Raw genomic sequence first — 22203 nt, forward strand, 5'->3', positions numbered from 1 at the left:
CTAGTAAAATTCTAGAACACTAGTAATTGGTAAAGTTTTCTTCATTATAATTCTATAGTTTAATGCGCCACACGGAAAAGCATGCACTAAACTTTCAAATCTGTAACTATCTGATGATGTTGATCTTAAATAAGGAATAATTCATTTAACTATTTATGTATAGGTAGTGAAAACATATATATACATATTCATTTTATTTTTATATATTTTTTCAACATTATATAGAATTTTATCAATTATATTTTAAAAATTCTTTGTAGGGGTCCGATATCTTTTATATCTTAGGTTAAATCTAAAAATTGTCCATTTGTCCTTCATTTAGGAAGGGTAAATCATAATTCCAAAGTATTCGCAACATCGTATACTATAAAAAACAAATATATTAGAACCAACCCTTAAATCTTAATAACGTATTACATTATTAAGACCACCTATACAGGTATTTAAAAATAATATTTTTAGATATATTTCAGAATATCTTTTTAAAATTTGAATGGCACATAGGTAATACACATTAGATAATTTAGTTATTTTTAAATTAATTTCGATAAATTCAATACATTTAAAAATATTTTAGATACCTACTTAGATAGTTAGATACTTATTTGGTTTTTTTTATAATATAACATTGTATTTTGTTTTATAGAAACCATAGACGTTTATAAAAATGTTTAACTCTTTCCTGTTATAAATAATTTGTAGGTTAATTTTGTATTAATTGATGCCGTAGGTAATTTAAAATTGTTATTATTATTTTATGATAAAGTTCAAGTTTGAATTTATTACAATATGTAATAACATATTTTGTATGGAGGTTAATTTATTTTTATATTATATATATGTATCGATCAATAATATTTCATATTTGTTATATAAAGTACTAAGACTCGTAATAATCATATTTTATTTAGCAATTGTAATGTCGTAGAATTCAACTTTTAAAACATATGGTTAAACTTATGTTATATACTTATATTGTATCCAATTACGTTTGTCTTATTCATATACCAATATACAATAGTGTTACAATATGTTCAAGTGAGGTGGTTAGGTTAAACGTATACGATATCGTTATCGTATATGAATGCCAATTTTACTACACCGTTAGTACATTGGTATTATACATGTAAGATAAATCTAAAATCTAAATCGTATAATAAATATATCTCGTGACTATACATTCAATAGATATCTATCTTAAAAATAAAAATTATCAAACACCGACGTCATAGCAGACCTATATTTTCCAATATCTGCATATAAGAATGAAATTTGATCTACAATAACTTGCGCGGACTCATTTTCTATACAAAATGAATATGAACCTAACCTAACGCAAGCGTTATATTATAGAAATTTCCTATGCCTATTACATAACTCGTTATTATTGTTATTATTGTCGGCGATATAAACACACACACACACACACACATATATATGATATAAATTATAAATTATATTATACAATATAACAGTCGTATTGTATAGCGTGGATATAATAAATATCCCAAAACGAACAACGGAAACGCGCGTAACGTAATAATAATAATAATAATAATAGACGCGACGAACCTTGACTCAGTGCCCTTACAGTGCAGGACGTAAGAAGGGGGAGGGGGAAGGGGCGGCAACGAAAAAAAAAACAGTTAAAAAACACACATTCGAGTCAAATATGTGGATCACACACACACATACACACACACATGACACACGTCGTCATATAGGTACCGATGACTGTGCAGCGTTATTATAATATTATGTTATCGTTTTCCGAGGCGAGAGGGTTTAACGTGCGCGGCGACGTGCGTGTGTGCGCGCGTGTGCGAGTCGTCGTGTCCTAGTGCACTAAAATACGTGTGCCGCCCGCGTGTTTGTATACGTCGTCGGTCGCGAGCGCGGCCACGGTTCAACGACCCCCGGAACACCCAGCGGCGTGCTCGAACTGGACCACTTTCACTGTTTCCGGACGTTGAACCGGCGGCCAGACGAACCACCGACTATATTATACATATTATTATATTATATTATACGAGAGCGAGCAACACACACAACACACACACACACCGACGCACACAGACGCACACCTACACACGCACACACGCGCGCGCGGGCGCGCACACCAAAGACCTACGTGCCGCTGACTCGTCTCCCAAGAAAACAGGCCCGCCGCCGCCGCCGACCCGCTTCATCGGTGGGTCAAGGAACTCGGCGAGCGCGCACGTATATACTTTATATTAACGATCGTTTTTTAATATTGTATTGTATACGCACGTTAATACCGCGTAAGCATGTCTAATATCAGTATTTCCGTTGTTTTTCGTCATGTCGAACCACGTACCTGTATAATTGGAAAAACGAAATAATAATATATAATATTATATCATTATTATGTTATATTATTATCTTGCATCGATTGTTGTGGTGCGTCGTATAGGGTGCGTTAAAAAGAAAAAGTACCTACCTACAGGTGCAAAAAAAAATCAATCTATAAGTAATAATACAATTGAACGAGAACGCAACCGATGACTTCCTAGTACGTCTAAAGTTAAATAACGCCGTGATGATAGATATTACTAGTGGCCCGCGTCTTATTAGTACAGCTGTGCAGTGGCGTATTTAAGGGCCCCGATCAGGGGGGCAACATTTTTTGGAGTCCTAACTTAAGGCCTCTAGCTTTAAAAGCGGGGCTACTGGATAAAATCATATCCACCCGCATGACAAAAACCTAGATACGTCACTGTAGCTGTGGGTGAGTACTGATCTCGGAGATCTAGTCGTTGTATAATTACATAAGACATGTCGTTTTGTGTCACACATCTATACGGTCAGCCAAAACTCAAAAGTTCATTTTGTGGGGCTGATATTATGTAAATACATATTTCATATATTGGTCCCGAGAGGTAAAACAATAATAAACAAACATTTATGTCTCATAATATGAATAATAATAATAATTCATATCTACTTGTTTGTTATTTTTTATAATAATACGCGTCAGTGTATCATGCATATCATACCATATTATTTTCGGAGTTCACAGGATAATCTCGAACGGAAATATCGAGAAATTAAAATATGTATCAATATATGTGTTACTGTGTTTACCATAGGAAACGAGCAATCTAAAGTTGACGGGACATGCCCCAATTAATACCAAAATGAATATTAAAGGTTAGAATAAATATTATAGACTAAACACTAAAAAAAAATAATAGGTTCTGGCCTTCAAGGGGTGATAATATATCACCCACATCACTCCCCGTAATTACGCTAGGTAGTAGGTACTGATATTAGTATATTAGGTATACTACCAATACTTGATCGATTATGTTTTTCGACGTGCAGTTCGAATCGACATGAAGTACTTGAAAACAACACGCTATAACTATACTTCGGCTGATGTATGTAATATATTATAATAAACTGTTGGCTTTTTTTTTTAAAATTTATTTACTTATTCTACACGCTTTTTCTGTAAATCGCAAAACTGAAAAAACGGAATGGGACCGAAGATAACGATGAAAAACTGCACTTATTGTTTTTAAATTTGTACAATCCAATTGCATTTTAATTTATTGCACTCAACGATACCTTGGGCTCATAATATAAGTGAAGTTGACTACCTCTTAATAGTATCTATATAATATATTATCTACCATGCATGATACATAATATGATATAGACTACCGATTAATCAATTTATTATCCATAAAACAATACGTTCAAAAGACAATCGGATATGTACATTCGACGTAATAATATATCCATCGGAGGCAAGCGAATGGAATTTTTTAACATAAGACAATGATACTTTTTTCTTAAGTCTACAATGGTATAGAAAACCACGTGGCGATACGATTATATAGTAACAACCGTGCAGTCAGACGGACGCATATTATATTTAATTTATTATTACCTATATTACAGGTAGTACAAATGTATAATATATAAATATTAAAATATATAATATAATATTTGAAAACCTTCTAATTCAACGCAACAAATGAGTCTAATCTGACATTTAATGAACAGGTCACATGTGTATAAATTAGATTCAAATTTCTTTTTAGTCCTTATAGTAGGTAGTATAAAATATGGAATTATTAATTATTATTAACGTATCACAACAAAGCTGATCGCATTCGAAAAACAATTTCGAGTGGATTTAAATTTATTTAGGTAGTACTCACAAAAAATAAATGGTTATCGAATTATTCTTATAATAAATTAGAACGCAGTAAAATAAACCTTGTGTTGTATCATAAATCTAAAATTTTCGTAAAATCGGTTTATTTTGACATATTGTTGGTCTACCTATATTTCTACGTTATAGATAAAAATATAAAAATGTATAGTTTTTGTGTTATTTTAAAATGTTGATCGGTGTCATTATGTCAATATAACATATTATATTGTATATGGTATAAAACAGTGTTATATGTTATAACCGAGAGATTGAAGATTTTTCATCCTTAAATCCAGTTTACCAAGTACCTATATTTACTAACTACCCTTGATAGTAACTCTAAGTGTCAGAAGTGATGGATGCCTACATACAGGGGTGAACTGGGAATACAAATTAGCCCCGGAGAAACAGAAAATTTGGCCCAATTTTGGGCTAGTGATAAAATGTTTATAAGTTATCAGCCCGAAATATGTATTCAAGCAGCCCAGCGAGGATCACCCACCCACTACCGTAGCAAGTCCCCCCCTGCCTGAATATTAACAGTAGCGTGGTGATATAATTTCAAACCCTGCCGAAAATAGCATATAGGAATATATATAATATTATATAATATCACATAGCTATAATATAGCTAATGCGTGTTAAGGCTGGTGCAATTGCATAAGGTCTCACCGCGCGCGGTCACCACGCAACTGCATATTGATATTATATTATATATATAATATCAATTATAAAGTCGCAGTAGGTACAGGGTGATTTATTTAACGGTCATAATCAAAAAAATTTTTGAAATTATTTTGTGTAGTAAATCCTGTGTCACTCCTAACCGGTTATGTAAACTTTAATACTTGGGTACTTATAAGTTATAATTAGTGAACTGCTCGTTCAAAGTTCGTTTTTTTATATATTCAAAGTCTCAACCAACGTTTCGTTTTGGAATTTGAAATAAAAAATAAACTTAAGCTCTTTCAAAAAATTAAAAACTTAAAACATATCGTAATGTAATTATTTTTCAAAAACTTCAAACCGTGTACAAAAAAATATGTTCTAAAGATATTTATACATTTCAAGATAATGATTGTTCACTATTAAAATTTTAAAAGAAACCCCCGATAGGGTTTGTAATTATTTTTATCAAGATTTTGAACCGCTTTATTATTTTTTAGATTCGGTAAATCACGCTAATATCAATGCCGCCACAATACAGTAGATACATATTTTTAATGTAACTAGTAACTTTAAAATTATATTTATTTTATCTTTTATAATAAATAATTTGGTTAACTATAATTTAATATTTATATAGGTACTCGTAGATATAGTTACAAACTGGCTGTGGGTGGGTATGCCACTCTATGCGACCGCATTGGCACATTGAACTATAGTTGACGAAATCTATTTTTGCGCTACTGTTGAGGAATATTAATATAGTGCCTACACAAGTAGTCCATAATATATGCGGTGTGTACAAACTTCAGTTTCGGGTGTAGCACATAATATGAAATCTGCAAACTAGCCGATTTTCTATTATTTTCTAACCTATAAGCTGTCCCAGAGGCCAGAACCACTAATGATGATTTAATTTAGGTCTTACCATCACAACCACATACCAATAAAATTGTATCTCTTTTGAAAAGTATAATCATATCGCGGCTGGGTATATAAATAATTAATATAAATAACAGTACCGAGCACAAACATTGAGTTCAATATTACTAGTTTATAGTATAATAGTCTGCTGTTTTGCGATAACTTAAATTAATTCACGGACCTACAAGATTAATGTGCAGTATAATAAGAAAGTACCTATATCATATACCTATACTGACTAGATGTAGAAATTTCCACGGATTTACTGTTATTCATAGTTGATTATTATTATTAATATAATATTAGTATTTTACATAATATACCGGGTGGCTGTCTTAACAGTGAACACCACCCATATTATCTCAAAACATTTTTTTGGGAAAATAATAAATTAATGATTTTTGTAGTCTTATACTCTTATCGGTATTATTATGTAGTGAGTACTGAGTATTCGTAACAATTTATTGACGATTTTCGGCAAGTGGTTGTTCTTTAGTATTGACGCTTTGTCTAAATTTTTTCAAAATTTTTAAAAAATATGGTCTCTCCCAATAGTACCATTATAATTATTTACCTAATCGAAGGGGCTTTATGACATTTTATAAGTATAGGTTATAACCAAAATAAAAATAATTTAGAATCAAAAAATGCAACTTATGGAAATAACCCAACGACCCTGACGCTGATATGGAAAATATTTGAGTTGATTAAGTTTTAAGGATTAAAATTTACAGAGCTCTGCACCGCAGCTGCGAAACAATGCGATAATTGACGGCCGCGACCTAAACACAGTTTAAGTACAACATCATACATGTAACATACGACCATATACTACTTTAATATCCTCAATTGACACTCCTATATATGGTGAGTACTTACTAACTTGTACGGCACGTGTAGTTTTCTATAAATAAGTAGAGAACATTTAAGTACCTAATATAACTATTTTAGGTATAATAGTTGTTGCGTTTCACGGGTATTGAAAAATCGTGAAACAATTCTATAATTTGTTTCAGCCAAATTATTTGTTTTGTATACACGACAAAATACAAGTTCCCTATTATTAAAATATAGTTTTAAAATGTTAAAAACAACGTAGGGGTCCAGGGATGGTGCTTTCGAAAACCTTCCGGTTCCGAACCTACGTATTCTATGTATCTATTTTATATACATATGGGTAGTGTATTTTCAGGTAATCTACAGGGGGACAAAATAACTCCATGATGTTCATAGTTAATAATATGGCCATTGGCTATTAATCGACACGAGAACACAATGATGCATTGACATTATTTTGACACTTTGTATTATATAAGTTTGAAGCTGCAAAAACGTTCCAGTGCTGCAAACACCTTTGGAAAATGGGTTTATAGTGGTCTTACAATCTACAGACGTACAGTGCATTATATTACAAGCGGTTATTCTTTTATTAATAAAAACTATCATTATTTTAAAAAAGTATTAAGTAATGCATTTTTCGAAATAGGTATTCTTTTTGGAAAATTTAAGATATAGGTACAGAAATAGATATATTATAATATAATATGAAATTCTGACATTTGTAGTATCCTTATTTTTCCTATATTTTTAACCCAATATTAAAGCAATAGTTTTTTTTATTTAAAAGCATTTAAATTAAATATAAGAGGAATGAAGTGGCATAAGCCGAATTTTACTATACAATTTGCTAGTCCGTTCATCTCGAATTTAAATGATACTCAATGAAATAAAAACCATAAGTTTTATACATTTGGTATTAGTTATTAATTTATTACTTTTTTTGTTATTTATTTATACCTATATAGGTACACAATACAAATCAGCATTTTTAAAAAAGTATTATGTCATGGTTTTCAAAATAATAAGTTCAGGTGGTAATTTAAAGATCAATATTTAATATACAACATACGTCAAACATACAAGAATAAACCAAATAAAGGCAATGCAAAATGTTAGAATTGTATGAAGTAAAGTAGATACATCTCAAATGGTACATAAATACATTTTTGAAAAATATTGTGGTAGGTACCTATTACCTAATAGGTACTTTACGAAATAACGAAAGTATTGCTCAAACGGAAGGGCTAACCTAATGTAATCTGCAGCGATCAAAGTGCTGGGATTTTATGCTCTTAAAATATCTCAAACAATGCGTTTCAAAATCTATTTATTATAGTTTAAAATGTTATAAAAACGAGTTGTACAATGATGATTTTTCAGTTGTCAGTTTAAGACACTAATGAAACCGAAGAATGGAGATAAATCTTGATGGATTTTTTGGATTCATTACTATTTTGGACTGAGGGGAAATACGATCGTAGGCACTAGGTCTAGATATAACTAGAACTTATGAGTAAAAAATTTTACCAATACTAAAACCTAAAAACTCGTATTAAATCATTACCTAGCTAAGACGTAACACATCGTAGGTAGGTACAAATTATTTTTTGGTTTTTCACGGTATTCCCTCTAATTAGCAGATAATTAGTGATAACTGATTAGGTGCCTACAAGGAGTCACGCGTCGTTTCCCATTCACCACAGGCACGTGTGATTTTTAGATCAATAATTAATTAATTAGGCACCGATCGTGAGAAACGAATAAACGATACTAAATAATAATAACAATAATAATATTGCTGTACCTAAATCAAATATAATAAAATAAGCTGCGACATCTAGTTTTGATAGACGTAAATAAGGCTTGATGAATATTTTTTAAATAAAATATGTCTATGAAAAAAACTGATAATATATTATTATTTATACTAATTTCGTGCTCAATATTGTTATTAGGTATATAACTATTGTACTTGACAAAATCTGAGTTATAGGCATCGAGTAACGAGTTACTGACTCTTGTGGACTTAAGGGGGAGGATACGAGTATACGACCAATCGAATATCGAAACGATTTAACGATATCTATGGAAAAACGAATACCTACAGTAATAATTTAACATAATAATAAATAATATTATTATTATTTCATTACATATTTACATACCTATTTTATATTGTTCATCCAAATATCCAATGATCGGATTGCAATCGGCCAATTCGCAAAATAATATATTTTAAATAATAAAATATAATATTATTATGAGCGGACGGATCTAATGATTGATTTCTGTTTTCCGCGCCATCTATCCACCGTTTTATTGGCAAACTTGCGCAGTCGCGATTCTTTATCAAAGCGTCTGGACTTCGCACTGGACAGTGATAACGAAACTATTCAATAATAATACAATGACGCATTACGATATTACATAAACTATAAACATTAAAACGTAATAACTAATAATGTAGTATTTTTTATAATTTATTAGGTACCCTAGTCCTATTTTCTAATTGTCTACAATCTAGCTTCTACCCATCAAGTAGAAAGTATAAGACTGGAATAGTACGTTGTGCGTATGACACCATGACACTACACGACAACAGTCGGCTCTCAGGGTACATTCACCCTTTCGTGTATGTGATGTGCCACACAAACGACATGCCTACCCACCTTATAGGATCATTAGAAAATACCGACATTTTGGGTACCTACTGGTTTTAAGTTCTTCGTGATGTATTTTACAATATTTTAATTTGCAAACAAATAGTCGAGTGTACAACTTACTGTTGTGACTTATTAAGTCTCCAATAGTGTGCCATTAGTGATGTCGAGTTACATAGTATGCATATCATAATAGTTGGATAGAATAATTAATACTGGTAACTCTTGTCTATTGACCCATTTTATGTTACAAAGGAATCGTAAAGAATATCCAGAGGGTAAGTGTACCCATAATTTGATTTACTAACTATTTTTTGCTTTTCTTGGCTGAATGTGTACTTACCATAGGTACATTATTATTTACGTCAGACATTCAGACATGGATGATCAACTAGATATTATGTTGGAAAATTCCAATGAGGAATTTATTACCTTATCGTATGCTGATCATTCATTGATCTCTCATCCCGAACAATTATCTGATGAGTGTGCGGACATGAGTAAGTAGCCAAACATTTGTATTGAGTGTTGATAGGTACTTGAAAATATACCAAAAATAATAATGTACACTGAGGGAAAATCAAAAAACAATAGATTAACATGTAACAACTATGTTATTGTTAAAAACCCTTTTATCATATGATTCTAATGTTGTCTTACATTTTATACTTCCAGTGCAACAAGCATTGTCATATTTTTTATCAAGTAATTTGAGTTCTTAGGGACAAATTTATGTAACTTTGATTGGACTGTTAAGTATTTAGATAGGTATTGTGATTGCCAATTTTTATTACTAACAAAGTATTATTTATCAAGTAAAATTAATAAATAATTATTAATTGCTAATAGTTATTATCATAATATTAATAAGAGATTAATGCACCTAATAAATAAAGAAAAAAGGTGGGCAAGTGGGTGCCGCTCTGCTATACAGTAGGTTACAAGTGGGTCACTGTAATGGATGGTGTTAAATTTGAATTGAATGATATAATATCATTGTATATTTGTTTAAGAAAAAACGAACCTGAGTGAAGATGGTCGGTCAGCCTATGATATTACTAAGTATATTTGATGATATGATTTTTTTTTTTTATTAATTAACCCGCGGCCATTGGGTGGTTTTTAACTGCGAGGAGGGTACTGTAGGCTTTTGTAAACACGTGTGTTTTAGTTTGACAGAATTTTCAAGTGGGCACCAATAGGTATCTGCTATGCCTGGGTGGGGCCTCTCTCCAGACACCGTGACTGCCCGAATAGAAGTGCCGCCCCGAGACCGAGGTTCGAACCAGCAACGGTGCACGTCGCAACCGACACTTTAGTTTGCTCGGCCACTCTGTCCCCCGATGATATTATTGTGAATAAAGTTATTTATATATAACCTATTTATGTGAAACCTTGTTTTAAATTTTCAATCCTTAGCTATAAAAGTTGAATATTTCATACATTTTCAACTACAAAATAATTATTAAATTTGAAAATTTGAAAATTTGATCGTGTATAAAAAATGCTTGTATTAACAACTAGTGAAAATTGCACGTATCTACGGTCATTTGTTTGAGAGTTACACTAAAAACCAAAAACTGATTTTGTGTACAAATTTCCGCTTTTCCTTAATTTTTGTTTTGTTTTTCCCTGCGCTTTTGAAAACTATTTGGAATTTTAAATTTTGACCATCCCAATACACCAAATAGATTCACTTTTCCATCGAAGAAGATACATAGTTATATTAATTATAGATATATAGTTTTACTGCCCAAAACAGTGATGACAGACACAAAAAATAAAAAAACACACGTTGTTGTAAAATCAGTACATTCATCGCTCCGCTCAGAATCTAAAATTAAAACAAATAAGCTGGATACAGAGCCTGTATAAAAAATTGTTTATTGATCAACAATCTTTGCTCGTGTGTTCAACATATTCATGTTATAGGCTTCCTTGAGACTTGTTATTTATTTTTCAATATAAACGTACAATTAACAATATATTATATTGTAGTTCTAGGCTTGATTCTAAAAGTGTACCTATTTAGTTGGTTATTTAATTAATATTATATGTATTATTAATTATTATTTAGTTTTAGACCAGGATAATTGTCAAAATATGAGTGACATGGCTCCATTAAACGATTTGTTGTTGGGACAAACATTTTTAATAGAGACTAACGAACAACCATTATTTGTAGATGGCGCAGAAGTAAAGAACTTTATTTCAATTCCTCTATTATTTAATATTAATATAATTTTTTCTTTACAGTTAATTACATTCCAACATATTGACTCAAACGAGCAAATAAATGATATTGAGACTATTTCAAATAATATTGAATCTGATAAATCTACGGTTGAAAATATTGATTTTACTATAAATTCTGATGATCAGTTCCAAGAAATTTGTACAGATTGTAATTAGTCTATACTTTATAATTGCCTTTTATTTTTATTTATTTGAATAATTATATCAAATTATAACTTTACAGTTAATAAAACCACTAATGACAGTAATAACTTGACAGAACATTTACAAGTTAAGATCAACACTGATATAACTAGTGGGAACTACAGTTATTCAACTGCTATTAAAATTTTAGATGATGTCGCTAAAAGTCCTGTTGATACTAATGTAAGTTAGCTTTTGATTAATTATTTTAATCAGATGAGTAATTTTTATATTTTATCTAGGGTCATTTTGTTTGTGATTTATGCTTACATGAGTTTTACAACTGGAAACATTATAAAAAACATAAACTAGAACATTTAAATGATAAGCCGTTTAAATGTTTGAAATGTTTAAAATCATTTAATTACAATGTAAGTGATAATAGTTTTCCTTAAATTATTCAATATTAGTTAAAATATATATATATATTATATTATTTTATTTTTACAGAATAATTATTTACTTCACATTGCTTCTCATTCAACAAGTAATTTAAAATGTCCAAAATGTAAAAAAGAATTTAAACGCTATGCTAGCTTTAAAGCACACCTGAAAATTCATAAAACTGAAGAATTAATTACATGCAGTATTTGTGACAAAATATTTGACAATCAGGTAGCTAATTGTAGTTAATATATTCTTGTTTGTAAATATAATATTTAATATTCAATGATTTCTGTTTATTATAATGATGAATAATTATTAGAAAGCTTTGACCTAAGCGTTTAGTAATAACTATTTAATTATTCTGAAAATACATTATACAATGTAATAAATAGGTTGTTTTTTATTATCTATTTACTATCATATATTTTTATAGATGTATCATGTATACATTCTTAAGATTAAAAAATTAAAAATATTTATTAATTAAAAATTAAAATAGTAAATGTTGCTAAATGTCTGGTTTTAATAATATATATAATTTATAAGTAAAATAAAACAGTATTAATTTGTTTTGAAGAGAGTATAGTATTATTATTTAACTGCCTTCTATAAACCACAGTCGTTACTGTACATAACAGCTAATAATTAAGCAAATGCTTCATATTTTTTTTATGTATTCTATAATTTATTTCATGCTTTTATAATGCCAAAAAATTTCATTTTTATTCTAGTATCGATTGGACATTCATAAAGAAAATTGCATACAAGAAAATTTAATGAATCCTGGTGAAGAAACATCTGTTGGTTGTACAATTTGTAATATGTCTTTTTCAACTGTATCAGAATATAAAATGCACAACAAAGAACATAGAAAAGTAAGTATATATATATTTTTTTAAGATGTATGTATAATAATTTAATCATTCACGAAGAAAATAGACTGCAAGTATATAAATATTTTTAATCAATCTTAAAAAGTTAAAATTTTAAAAATATTTATTAATTAAAATAATATTCAAATAAACTTCATATTTATTGTGTTAGTCTAAGATACGGTCAATATTTATTACCTAACTCGTATTCTAATTACAGTAGAACTCCGATTATCCAGACGTCCAATTAACCGGACAAAAAAAAGGTCTGTCTTTGAATAACTTGTAAATTGTAATTGTATTTTGTCTTTCTCATAATCGATGGCTCCTCACGCACGTGCTGTTATTCATACACGTGTCTCATAATTGTTTTTAGATTAGATAAAAAATAGGTATGTACATTGTACATATTATTCTTCTTAATATATACATAGGTATTATTCTTAGTAAGTCAGTGGTTGTCTAATCATTGTTCAGTTTATTTTGTCAATTGTTATAACGAGTGAATTGTAGTGTTACAATGTCACTATATAACTTTTGATATGTCATATTATGTCAGTAATCTGGACCATCCTTGACATTAATTAGTCGGGATAATCGGAGTTCTACTGTATATTTAAATACTTAAATCGTTAAAATTTTAAAATTAAGTATTTAAATATATATGATCAGTTCATTGTGGTAAAATGTTATAACATATAATTTATTTTTAATTTTAGTTTGATTCAGTGTTGAAAAAATATCATAAGCTTGCTACAAAATTTAAAAGATTACATAAAACAGCTAATAAAGTTAAAAAATTTAAATGTGATCATTGTGATTGGTCATTTAATAAGTCAAATCTTTTACGCCGACATATGAGAACACATACTGGTGAAAAACCATTTGAAGTTAGTTATTTGTAAACTTAATACAATCAGATTGTTATTCAAAGAAGTAAAATAACATTTTTTTTTTTTTTGTATAGTGCACGGATTGTTCAGTATACTTTACTCAACAAAACTCATTGAATAGACATCTGATGAAACATAAAGGAATACGACCATTTAGATGTGAATTCTGTGAAATGAGTTTTTGTCAAAAAGGTCATTAACAGTATTAATGCACTTTAGATTCAACATATTGTCTGGAGTAGAAATAAAAATTATCATTGGAATTTTTATTATTATTATAGGTCATTTAATTAATCATATGAAAAAATGTCATGCTGTTAAAAAAGAACCAACAAGAATTCATAAATGTTCTATGTGTTCGTGTGTTTACAACAGTATCAATGCTCTTAGTAGACATTTAAATATTTTCCATGGAGTGAAAACTAGAAATGTACACAAAAAAGTTAAAAATAAAGTAACAAAGAGTGTAGAAACAGTTGATGAAAATAAACATTCGAATAAAGGTAAAAAAAAAATATTTTTATTAAGGGGATTGTAAATGCATTTGGGATGTTTTATTCTTGGAAGCATAATCTGTAATTCAGAATACATGTATTAGACAGAATGAGGTACATAGATATGGATAGTTGGGTTTTATTCATAAAAATTATGATACAGTAATCTAAAAACAGTATTTGTGCTATGTTTACCTTATTTAATGTATTAAATCGTTCATACAATATTTATTTTTAGATTCCTCAAAGTTAAAACAATGGCTTGAAGAAGTAGCTCATGAATTGAAAAGTGGTGATAATAATACAGAGTTAAAGTAATTAATATATTAAATAGTTTAGTTTAAAAATGTTTTAATATAATATATTCTATTATATTTTATAGGAATTGCAACGACCCAATTTCTACCCAATGTGATTTCGGATTAAATTTGATTGAAAGTAAACACTATGATCACATTCTAAGCCCAATTTCTAATATAGCTAGTGATCACACTGAAATTGAAAACTTGACATATACTCTTGCAGATGGTATTATAATTTTATTGCATGCATATTATATATTATACAATCTTTGAAATGTAAAATAATTTTAATAAATATGGTGATTTGTTTGGTAAATGATATCATAAAGCTAGAAATAATAGAATCAACAAACAAATTTGATAGTAAGACCTAGTTACTTCATGTATTATTGCTCCCTTACTAACCCATAATATGATAAATTTTATGTACAGACAAATTCATTTTACTGTTATTTTTAATATTAGAATGAATTGATTTACATTAAGTTTTAAAGGTAAGAATACATTTTAAATTGTAAATATTTTGAAAATGTTAAATGCTCATTGCTTAACATTAAAACATCAAACACAAAAGAAGCCTGTGTGAGGCCATGAATAATAATATAATATTCTTACTTTTAAATTTGATTAAGTTCAATTCATTCTAATATTATAAATAACAGAGTTAAATGGATGTATCTGAATGTAAAAATTTGCCATATCATGTCCACCTCTTTTGCTATAGTTTGAAGAAATTTACACATGCTGGTCAACATCCTCTTAAGAGGATATCTGCATAATATGTTGTCTCTGCCTAACAAATAAGTAACATAGCATTATAGCAACATAGCAAATCTTTGTGTCGGATTATCATTATAGTTTATTTGTAGTTTACATTCTCCTCTACAAATAAGACAAGAAGTAAATTTACTCCAGTACTAACTATTTTTTCTCATTAATTACATCCAAAGAATTTGTATGTACATAATTTCAAATTCAAATTATTAATTTATGTGTTTACAAGAAGTATATTGTTGTATGCCCAATCATAGCTAAATATATTATTTTTTTTTATAGGTGATAACTATATTATTGTTGTAAAGAAGAAACAAGAGCAACCATCAATCAAAAATGCTGTTGTTCAAAATCAAGTATTTATTTTTAAATATTTGTAGCATTATGTATAGAATATATGATAAGTCAGTAGTGGGCACTTAGAATATTTTTAACATCAGAGTATTATTGAATATTTCATTATTTAAATAAATTAAAATAATTGTTATAATAAGCAGTTCATGATTGTTTGATTTTTATTGACAATCAAATCAATCCTAGAAATAAATCAATTTGGATAGTCTCAATCAATATTATACAAGAAATTATCACTTAATTTGATTTAAAGAATCTTACTCAGGGTTAATTGATTAGTGGTAACTACTATAATAATTTGGAAGAGTATGATAGAGTTGTGTATTGAGTAGGTATGTGTTAAATTAGGATTAATATTTACATATTTTGATAATTAATTTTAATTCTTGCTCTTAATAAGATAAATTATTTATATTTTGTGTATTTTTTTTTAGTAAAAACAAGACTGAGAATTGTTAACATTTTCTAGAGGCTAATAAAATATAGTTTAATCAACCTATTAGAATTTGAAGTTTCAATTTCTAAAATAATTTTTTAGCAGTAACTCAATTCAATCAATTTTACTTTGTCCGTACTAATTTCATTCATTTTCAGTTTTAATTTAAAAAAATTTCTCTTGACGTTTGTATTTATAATAAAGATAGCTGTTTAAAAATGATTTACTCACCACTTATTTCATTGATTCTCATTATTATATATATATTATTATATTATTTTATACCTATATTCTCATTGTTTAATACTCATTGAGTTTAAAAAAAGTATGTGAATTAATATTTATATATTACATATTTGTAATTGAAACATTTAAATTACTTATTAAAATATGTTGTATTAAGAAATAAAATAAAACAGTAATTAGTAACATAAATATAATTTAATAGACTAATCATGGGCCACTAAATCATGTTTAAGGGACCATTAGTTCACCATTGATTCATTATGTTTAGTGATGGTTCATATAACCCAGCATAGTAAATAATATTATCTGTTAAATAGTTACTATATTGTGTACTGTGCCTTTTTAGTAATATAATCATATATCATTCATTAGTTTGTGGTTAATATTAGTTATTACCTTATCTGATATAAGGTATAAATGCCAAAGATAAGAATAAATACACACATATTATTTAAGGAATAATGCCGACTGATGAATTTGAAAAATTGATTGTAATTTCTATTAGCTATATTAATATTATTAAATTTTTATGTTATAGGAAAAGGAATTAGTAAAAACTGTCACTGAAAATGAATCAATATCACTAAATGTTGTAAAAGAAACTGCTAAAATGGTATATTAATTAGATGTATAAGATTTAAATGTATGTAGCTAAGCTTATCTGATATAAGGTATAAATGCCAAAGATAAGAATAAATACACACATATTATTTAAGGAATAATGCCGACTGATGAATTTGGAAAATTGATTGTAATTTCTATTAGCTATATTAATATTATTAAATTTTTATGTTATAGGAAAAGGAATTAGTAACAACTGTCACTGAAAATGAATCAATATCACTAAATGTTGTAAAAGAAACTGCTAAAATGGTATATTAATTAGATGTATAAGATTTAAATGTATGTTGCTAAGCTTATCTGATATAAGGTATAAATGCCAAAGATAAGAATAAATACACACATATTATTTAAGGAATAATGCCGACTGATGAATTTGGAAAATTGATTGTAATTTCTATTAGCTATATTAATATTATTAATTTTTTATGTTATAGGAAAAGGAATTAGTAACAACTGTCACTGAAAATGAATCAATATCACTAAATGTTGTAAAAGAAACTGCTAAAAAGGTATATTAATTAGATGTATAAGATTTAAATGTATGTTGCTAAGCACTGGCTTATTAAGTATTAACATAATACTATTCAATTAATAATGTCGACAGATGAATTACTGATATTATCTGTAATATAATATACTCAATGTTATAATATGAGAAGTAAGAGATAGTTTCTATGGCTAATTAGCACCCAATAAAAGGGTAGAGTAGTAGGAAAATGTAACATATTGTAAACATTTTGAAGCCCTCACAGTTGTTGAACTAAAATTCCTTCTATGAATTCCTACTACATTATAATAAGTAATAACTATAAAAAGTATGGATATTTTTGTAGTGCATCAAACAAAAATTAAAATCTAACACCTCACCCTGCTTGAATATTTATTTACTTTATAATAATACAACTTCTTTTTGTAACTTAATATTATGTATTTTTATATTACAGGGAATGGAACCTATAACAACTGCTACTGAAAATGAATCAATACCATTAAGTGTTGTAGAAGAAACCACTACCACTAAAAAGGTAGTATATTTATTAGATGTAAGAGATTTATATGTATACTTTATTTTGTGACATGTTAAATAGCTTCCTTCAAGAAAAAAAAAATGTGGGAATAAAATGTCTAAATTGGATGCAAAAAAGATTTTGTAAGTTTATAAGTAATAATTTTATTAATGTTTCATTTAACAATACTCTTAAATTTTAGACCAAGAAAAAAAAATGTGAGTTCATTAAATTTGAAAAAGAGGAATTGTATCGGTGATGAAATTAAGAGAAATATAAATCTTCCAAGTAGTAAAGCTGAGCCAAAAGTTGTATATGTACCAAATATAGCTACTAATTCAGAAGAAAGAACCATTAGTATCGTAAGTTATAAACCCATTCCGATTTTAAAAACTATTTTAAAATTTTCTTTTTAAATATGTAGACGGAAAAGCCATTGCCAAAAGTATGTCAATTCTGTGAGAAAATATTTAAAAAGAATGCCGATCTCGAAAGACACGAAAGAACACACACAGGTGACAGGCCATATAAATGCGACGATCAGGATTGTAATAAAGCATTTGCCACTAAGAGTTCACTTGAATATCATAAAATCACCCATTCAGGTCAGATGAAACGAGCAGAGTGCCCCCAGTGTAATGGATTATTTGCTACAACGTCAACTTTGAAAGTTCACATGCGACAACACACAGGTAGGTGGTTATAATTTTTTTGATTAATAAATTATATACCTATCTAATATGTATGCTTATACATTTATGCCATTATAACTAATAAGTATAATTATTATAATGAGTTTATTTTAAAATTTTAGGTGAAAAACCATTTAAATGTCCTGTATGCGGTGATGCATTTCGGACAACTGGGCACTTACATACACATGTGATAATCCATGAACGAAAAAAGAAACGCAAATAAAAATATATATGATTTTTATCAAATTAAGTTTTGTTTGTGATACATTTTAAAGTAATTATATTCATAAGAATATGTCCATAGTTAATTGTCTTGAGAGTAGCTCAAAGTATACTAGCCATCCAGTATAATATAAGAATTATTTTTTAATAGTATTTTGTTAAACAATTTGTTTGTAATTAACTGTGGATAAATTATTATAGTCATAGTCATGCATAAACTAGAAGTTAGAAATTACCATGGACTATCCAGTCACTCCCAAATATGACTCTGGCAGTGTCGTAGTTATGGTGATAGATCCCCCCGAGCTTGTTGTAGCGATAAAAACTTAGTTACAATGATGTGTTATTTTAAATTAAAATTTTTTTTTTTGTGTGATTACAGATTTACCTACCTTGTAAGATTTTCTACTTCGAGGATGGTTTCTGATATAAAAATAGAAAATATTTGTAGATTCTCAAAATTTTTTTAATGATCTGGAAGAACAAAAAAAAGTGAATGAAAAACAAGAAATTAACGCAAAACCGATTTTGATTTTTGGTGTAATTCAAAAACTTATAACCATAAATACTATAAATTTTCACCAATTGCTTGTTTTATCATTTTTATATGTGATATAATTTTAAAAATACATCGTTTTGAGCTATTTAGTATTTATAGACATTTTTGATTTTGTGGGGTCAAAAACCTAGAAAATGTAATACAAGGTTCCTCATAAGTTGAAAAATATTAAACATACATAAGCATGGATTTATGTTATACGCAAGTTCAAGTTTTGATAAAATTCGACAAAATCTTAAAAATGTGCAAATTTTTTTATATTTGAAATTTGGAAATGTTAAATTTTTTATAGCTAAGAATTATTTAGAATAAGGTTTCTCATAATTAGTTCATACTGGACCCAAAAGTATACAAACACAGTTTTTTATAAATATTTTAAGTTCAAATTTGGATAAAATTATATTTTTGTACACAATCCTTTTATATTATTGCGTTAAAATTTAACACAAACATTACAGTGTCTCTCTAGACACCTACTGTTCAACAGACCCACTTGCTGCCCACTTCTTTTTTATGTTATAATATAATGTACCAAACGCTACGTTAGCTGTCTATACAAAATTAACCCTTTACGCCGAAAAACTAAATACTATGCTCTGTTCAACGAGAGTAGGCACAAGTTTTGCGCATGTAGACTGAAGACCGAAAGCTCGTCGAGGCTCTGTTGCCCCTCCAATAACCCCAATGGCGACCAACACTATATTATCTCCGACTGCCGATGATTATGGTCATTAGTCGGTGGCAAGCCATAGCCATGCGCAGACCAAACAGATTTTTGTCGGGAGGCCTGTGTGTTCTCTCGTTGAACAGAGTATAAATAGTAATTGATGAACTATCAAAATCAAGTTTTTTCCAAATAACTTCTTAAATATCCTACAAAATGTGTTTTTTTTTAAATCCTCATTGCACATCTAGATCATTAAAGGAACCACTATTCTAAATTTAAAGTCCTTATGTTTTGTCGTTTTTTGAGAAATAGCGATGAGTGAGTGGTATTTAGCTTTTATACATATTATTATAGATTTAAAAAATGTGTTGTTAATTAATGTCTTTAAAATATTTCATATAAATTATTTTACTGTGTATAAGTGTATTAAAAATAAAAGCAGAATTTTATGGTATTGTGTCTGGGGGGGGGGGGGAGGGTTGACAAAGTTGGTATCCAAAGAAATATCCCCTCCCCCCCCAGAACAAAATTATAACTACGTCACTGAGCTCAGGTAAAAAAAAAAGTACTTAACAGATCTATCAAAATATTTGCTCAATTAATAAAAAATTTGATGATTTTTACTTAAATAATCCATTTTCAAGTAATATAAATAAATATTGAAAATTTGATGAGGTAAGAAATAAGAATTTGTAAAGGCATATTAAACTTGATTTATATAAATGTATATTGCATAATATATTAAAACATAAAATATTGATAATTTTATCTGATTATATTGTATTGTTATTGTACAACTTTTTATTTAGGTACCATAAGGTAATAGGTTCCTACTAGCCTAATACCACAGAACAACAATATTAGATATGCTAATACCTACATATCTGTCAATTATCATGAATTGAGATTTATATGTATTTGGATATATGGCGGTCAGGTCTCAAATTATATTTATAATGTGAACATATTTTTACCATTGTAAAAGTTTTAGGTACCTATTGGAAATAGTTGTATAATCTAATATATACTAATATCTAAGAATTTGTACATTATATATTAATTAAATTAATGTTTTTTATTTAATATTATGTCTGTAACATTTGATGTATTTTATCAAAATCAGTAAATGTACAAAATTTACAGATTTTTTATTTATCTTTTGAAACGTAGATTAGCCTCCTTCAAAATCCATTCTTTCCAAATGAAAAATAGTCAACAAACTCGTCTGACTTTGCGGTTGTAGGAATGATGATTGAGCCACTGGTAAGGTACCCTAGGTATATTAATTTTTTTCCTAACCCTTTTTATCCCAAAAAAATGTTATGTCTGCACTCTGTATGTTTTAAGTGTTGGTGCCCTTTAGATCGATGGCTGATGAGTAGAATACTAGAATGGTATAAAATATGTATTTTTAAAAAAGGTTATTAGGGAACAGCTATTGAGCTATATACAGTATGTCCCAGAAGTCTCATATCACCCTTTGTATCTCCGTGAAAAATCAATATATTTAAATGCAGTTTTTTTCAGTAATAAGTATGGAAATACTGGTTGGATAGCCAATAGCATGATATTCGATTTTTTTTCAAAAATTGTCAAAAAATTATTTAGGCAAATAAATTTTTTAAATTTCCAAGATGGCCATTTTTTCGTATTTTTAAAAACAGTTTAAGAAAAAATATAAAAATTTAATTGAAATAGCTGAACTGGGGCCAAATTGGCCGTAGTGTGGTCAAACAAAATCCGAATAGGGTGAAACTCCACAACTACTCTTATAATACTCCCATACAACTCCCTACCAAACTCCGAGTTGCCCCGTCCACATTCAGCTCTAGGTTACCTGTCGCAAAAATACCCCAACCCTAAAACCGTACTTAAATACCGTAATAATTTTGAGTCTATCGCGGAATCCGAACTGCCATATAGTTCAGTAACTTCTTAACATGTCCCACATAACAT

General features: G+C 28.6%; 2 protein-coding genes across 6 annotated transcripts in view; one reads left to right on the top strand and one right to left on the bottom strand.

Annotated features, from left to right (window-relative positions):
- LOC132952252 (cytochrome P450 306a1-like) overlaps positions 1-9945 on the bottom strand; it is a 34062-nt gene extending 24117 nt beyond the window's left edge. For both annotated transcript variants that reach the window (XM_061024487.1, XM_061024486.1), the window contains exons 1-2: positions 9709-9945; positions 8782-9005 (exon numbers count right to left, since the gene is read on the bottom strand). The gene's annotated coding sequence lies outside the window, so the exon portion shown is untranslated. The remainder of the gene's footprint in view (positions 1-8781; positions 9006-9708) is intronic.
- On the top strand, positions 9017-21391 carry LOC132952249 (zinc finger protein 665-like). Of its 4 annotated transcripts, none has more exons than XM_061024481.1 (23): positions 9017-9554; positions 9625-9776; positions 11354-11472; positions 11533-11680; positions 11756-11898; positions 11958-12086; positions 12166-12330; positions 12834-12977; positions 13694-13864; positions 13942-14059; positions 14149-14370; positions 14600-14675; positions 14744-14889; positions 15720-15793; positions 17012-17086; positions 17272-17346; positions 17532-17606; positions 18042-18122; positions 18186-18247; positions 18307-18466; positions 18529-18796; positions 18919-19073; positions 19404-21391. In XM_061024481.1, exons 2-22 carry the CDS (start codon positions 9656-9658, stop codon positions 19020-19022), a joined length of 2676 nt encoding a protein of 891 aa, XP_060880464.1. In that variant the 5' UTR covers positions 9017-9554; positions 9625-9655; the 3' UTR covers positions 19023-19073; positions 19404-21391. The 4 variants fall into 4 exon arrangements, with proteins under 4 accessions (XP_060880464.1, XP_060880465.1, XP_060880466.1 ...); XM_061024482.1 differs by having other exon boundaries at positions 9646-9776; XM_061024483.1 differs by lacking the exon at positions 17272-17346 and having other exon boundaries at positions 9018-9554.
- The last annotated feature ends 812 nt before the right edge of the window (positions 21392-22203 follow it).

The sequence above is a fragment of the Metopolophium dirhodum genome, chromosome 9 (assembly GCF_019925205.1).
Source record: "Metopolophium dirhodum isolate CAU chromosome 9, ASM1992520v1, whole genome shotgun sequence".
In the NCBI taxonomy this organism is placed as follows: Eukaryota; Metazoa; Arthropoda; class Insecta; order Hemiptera; family Aphididae; genus Metopolophium; species Metopolophium dirhodum.

Bases quoted from the DNA above. Each gene is read 5' to 3' on its own strand.
- LOC132952249 (XM_061024481.1), top strand. From the start codon at position 9,656: ATGGATGATCAACTAGATATTATGTTGGAAAATTCCAATGAGGAATTT. The intron at 17,607-18,041 runs GTATATTAATTA...TTTATATTACAG, and splicing joins TAAAAGAAACTGCTAAAAAG to GGAATGGAACCTATAACAAC. The intron at 18,467-18,528 runs GTAAGTTATAAA...TTAAATATGTAG, and splicing joins AAGAAAGAACCATTAGTATC to ACGGAAAAGCCATTGCCAAA.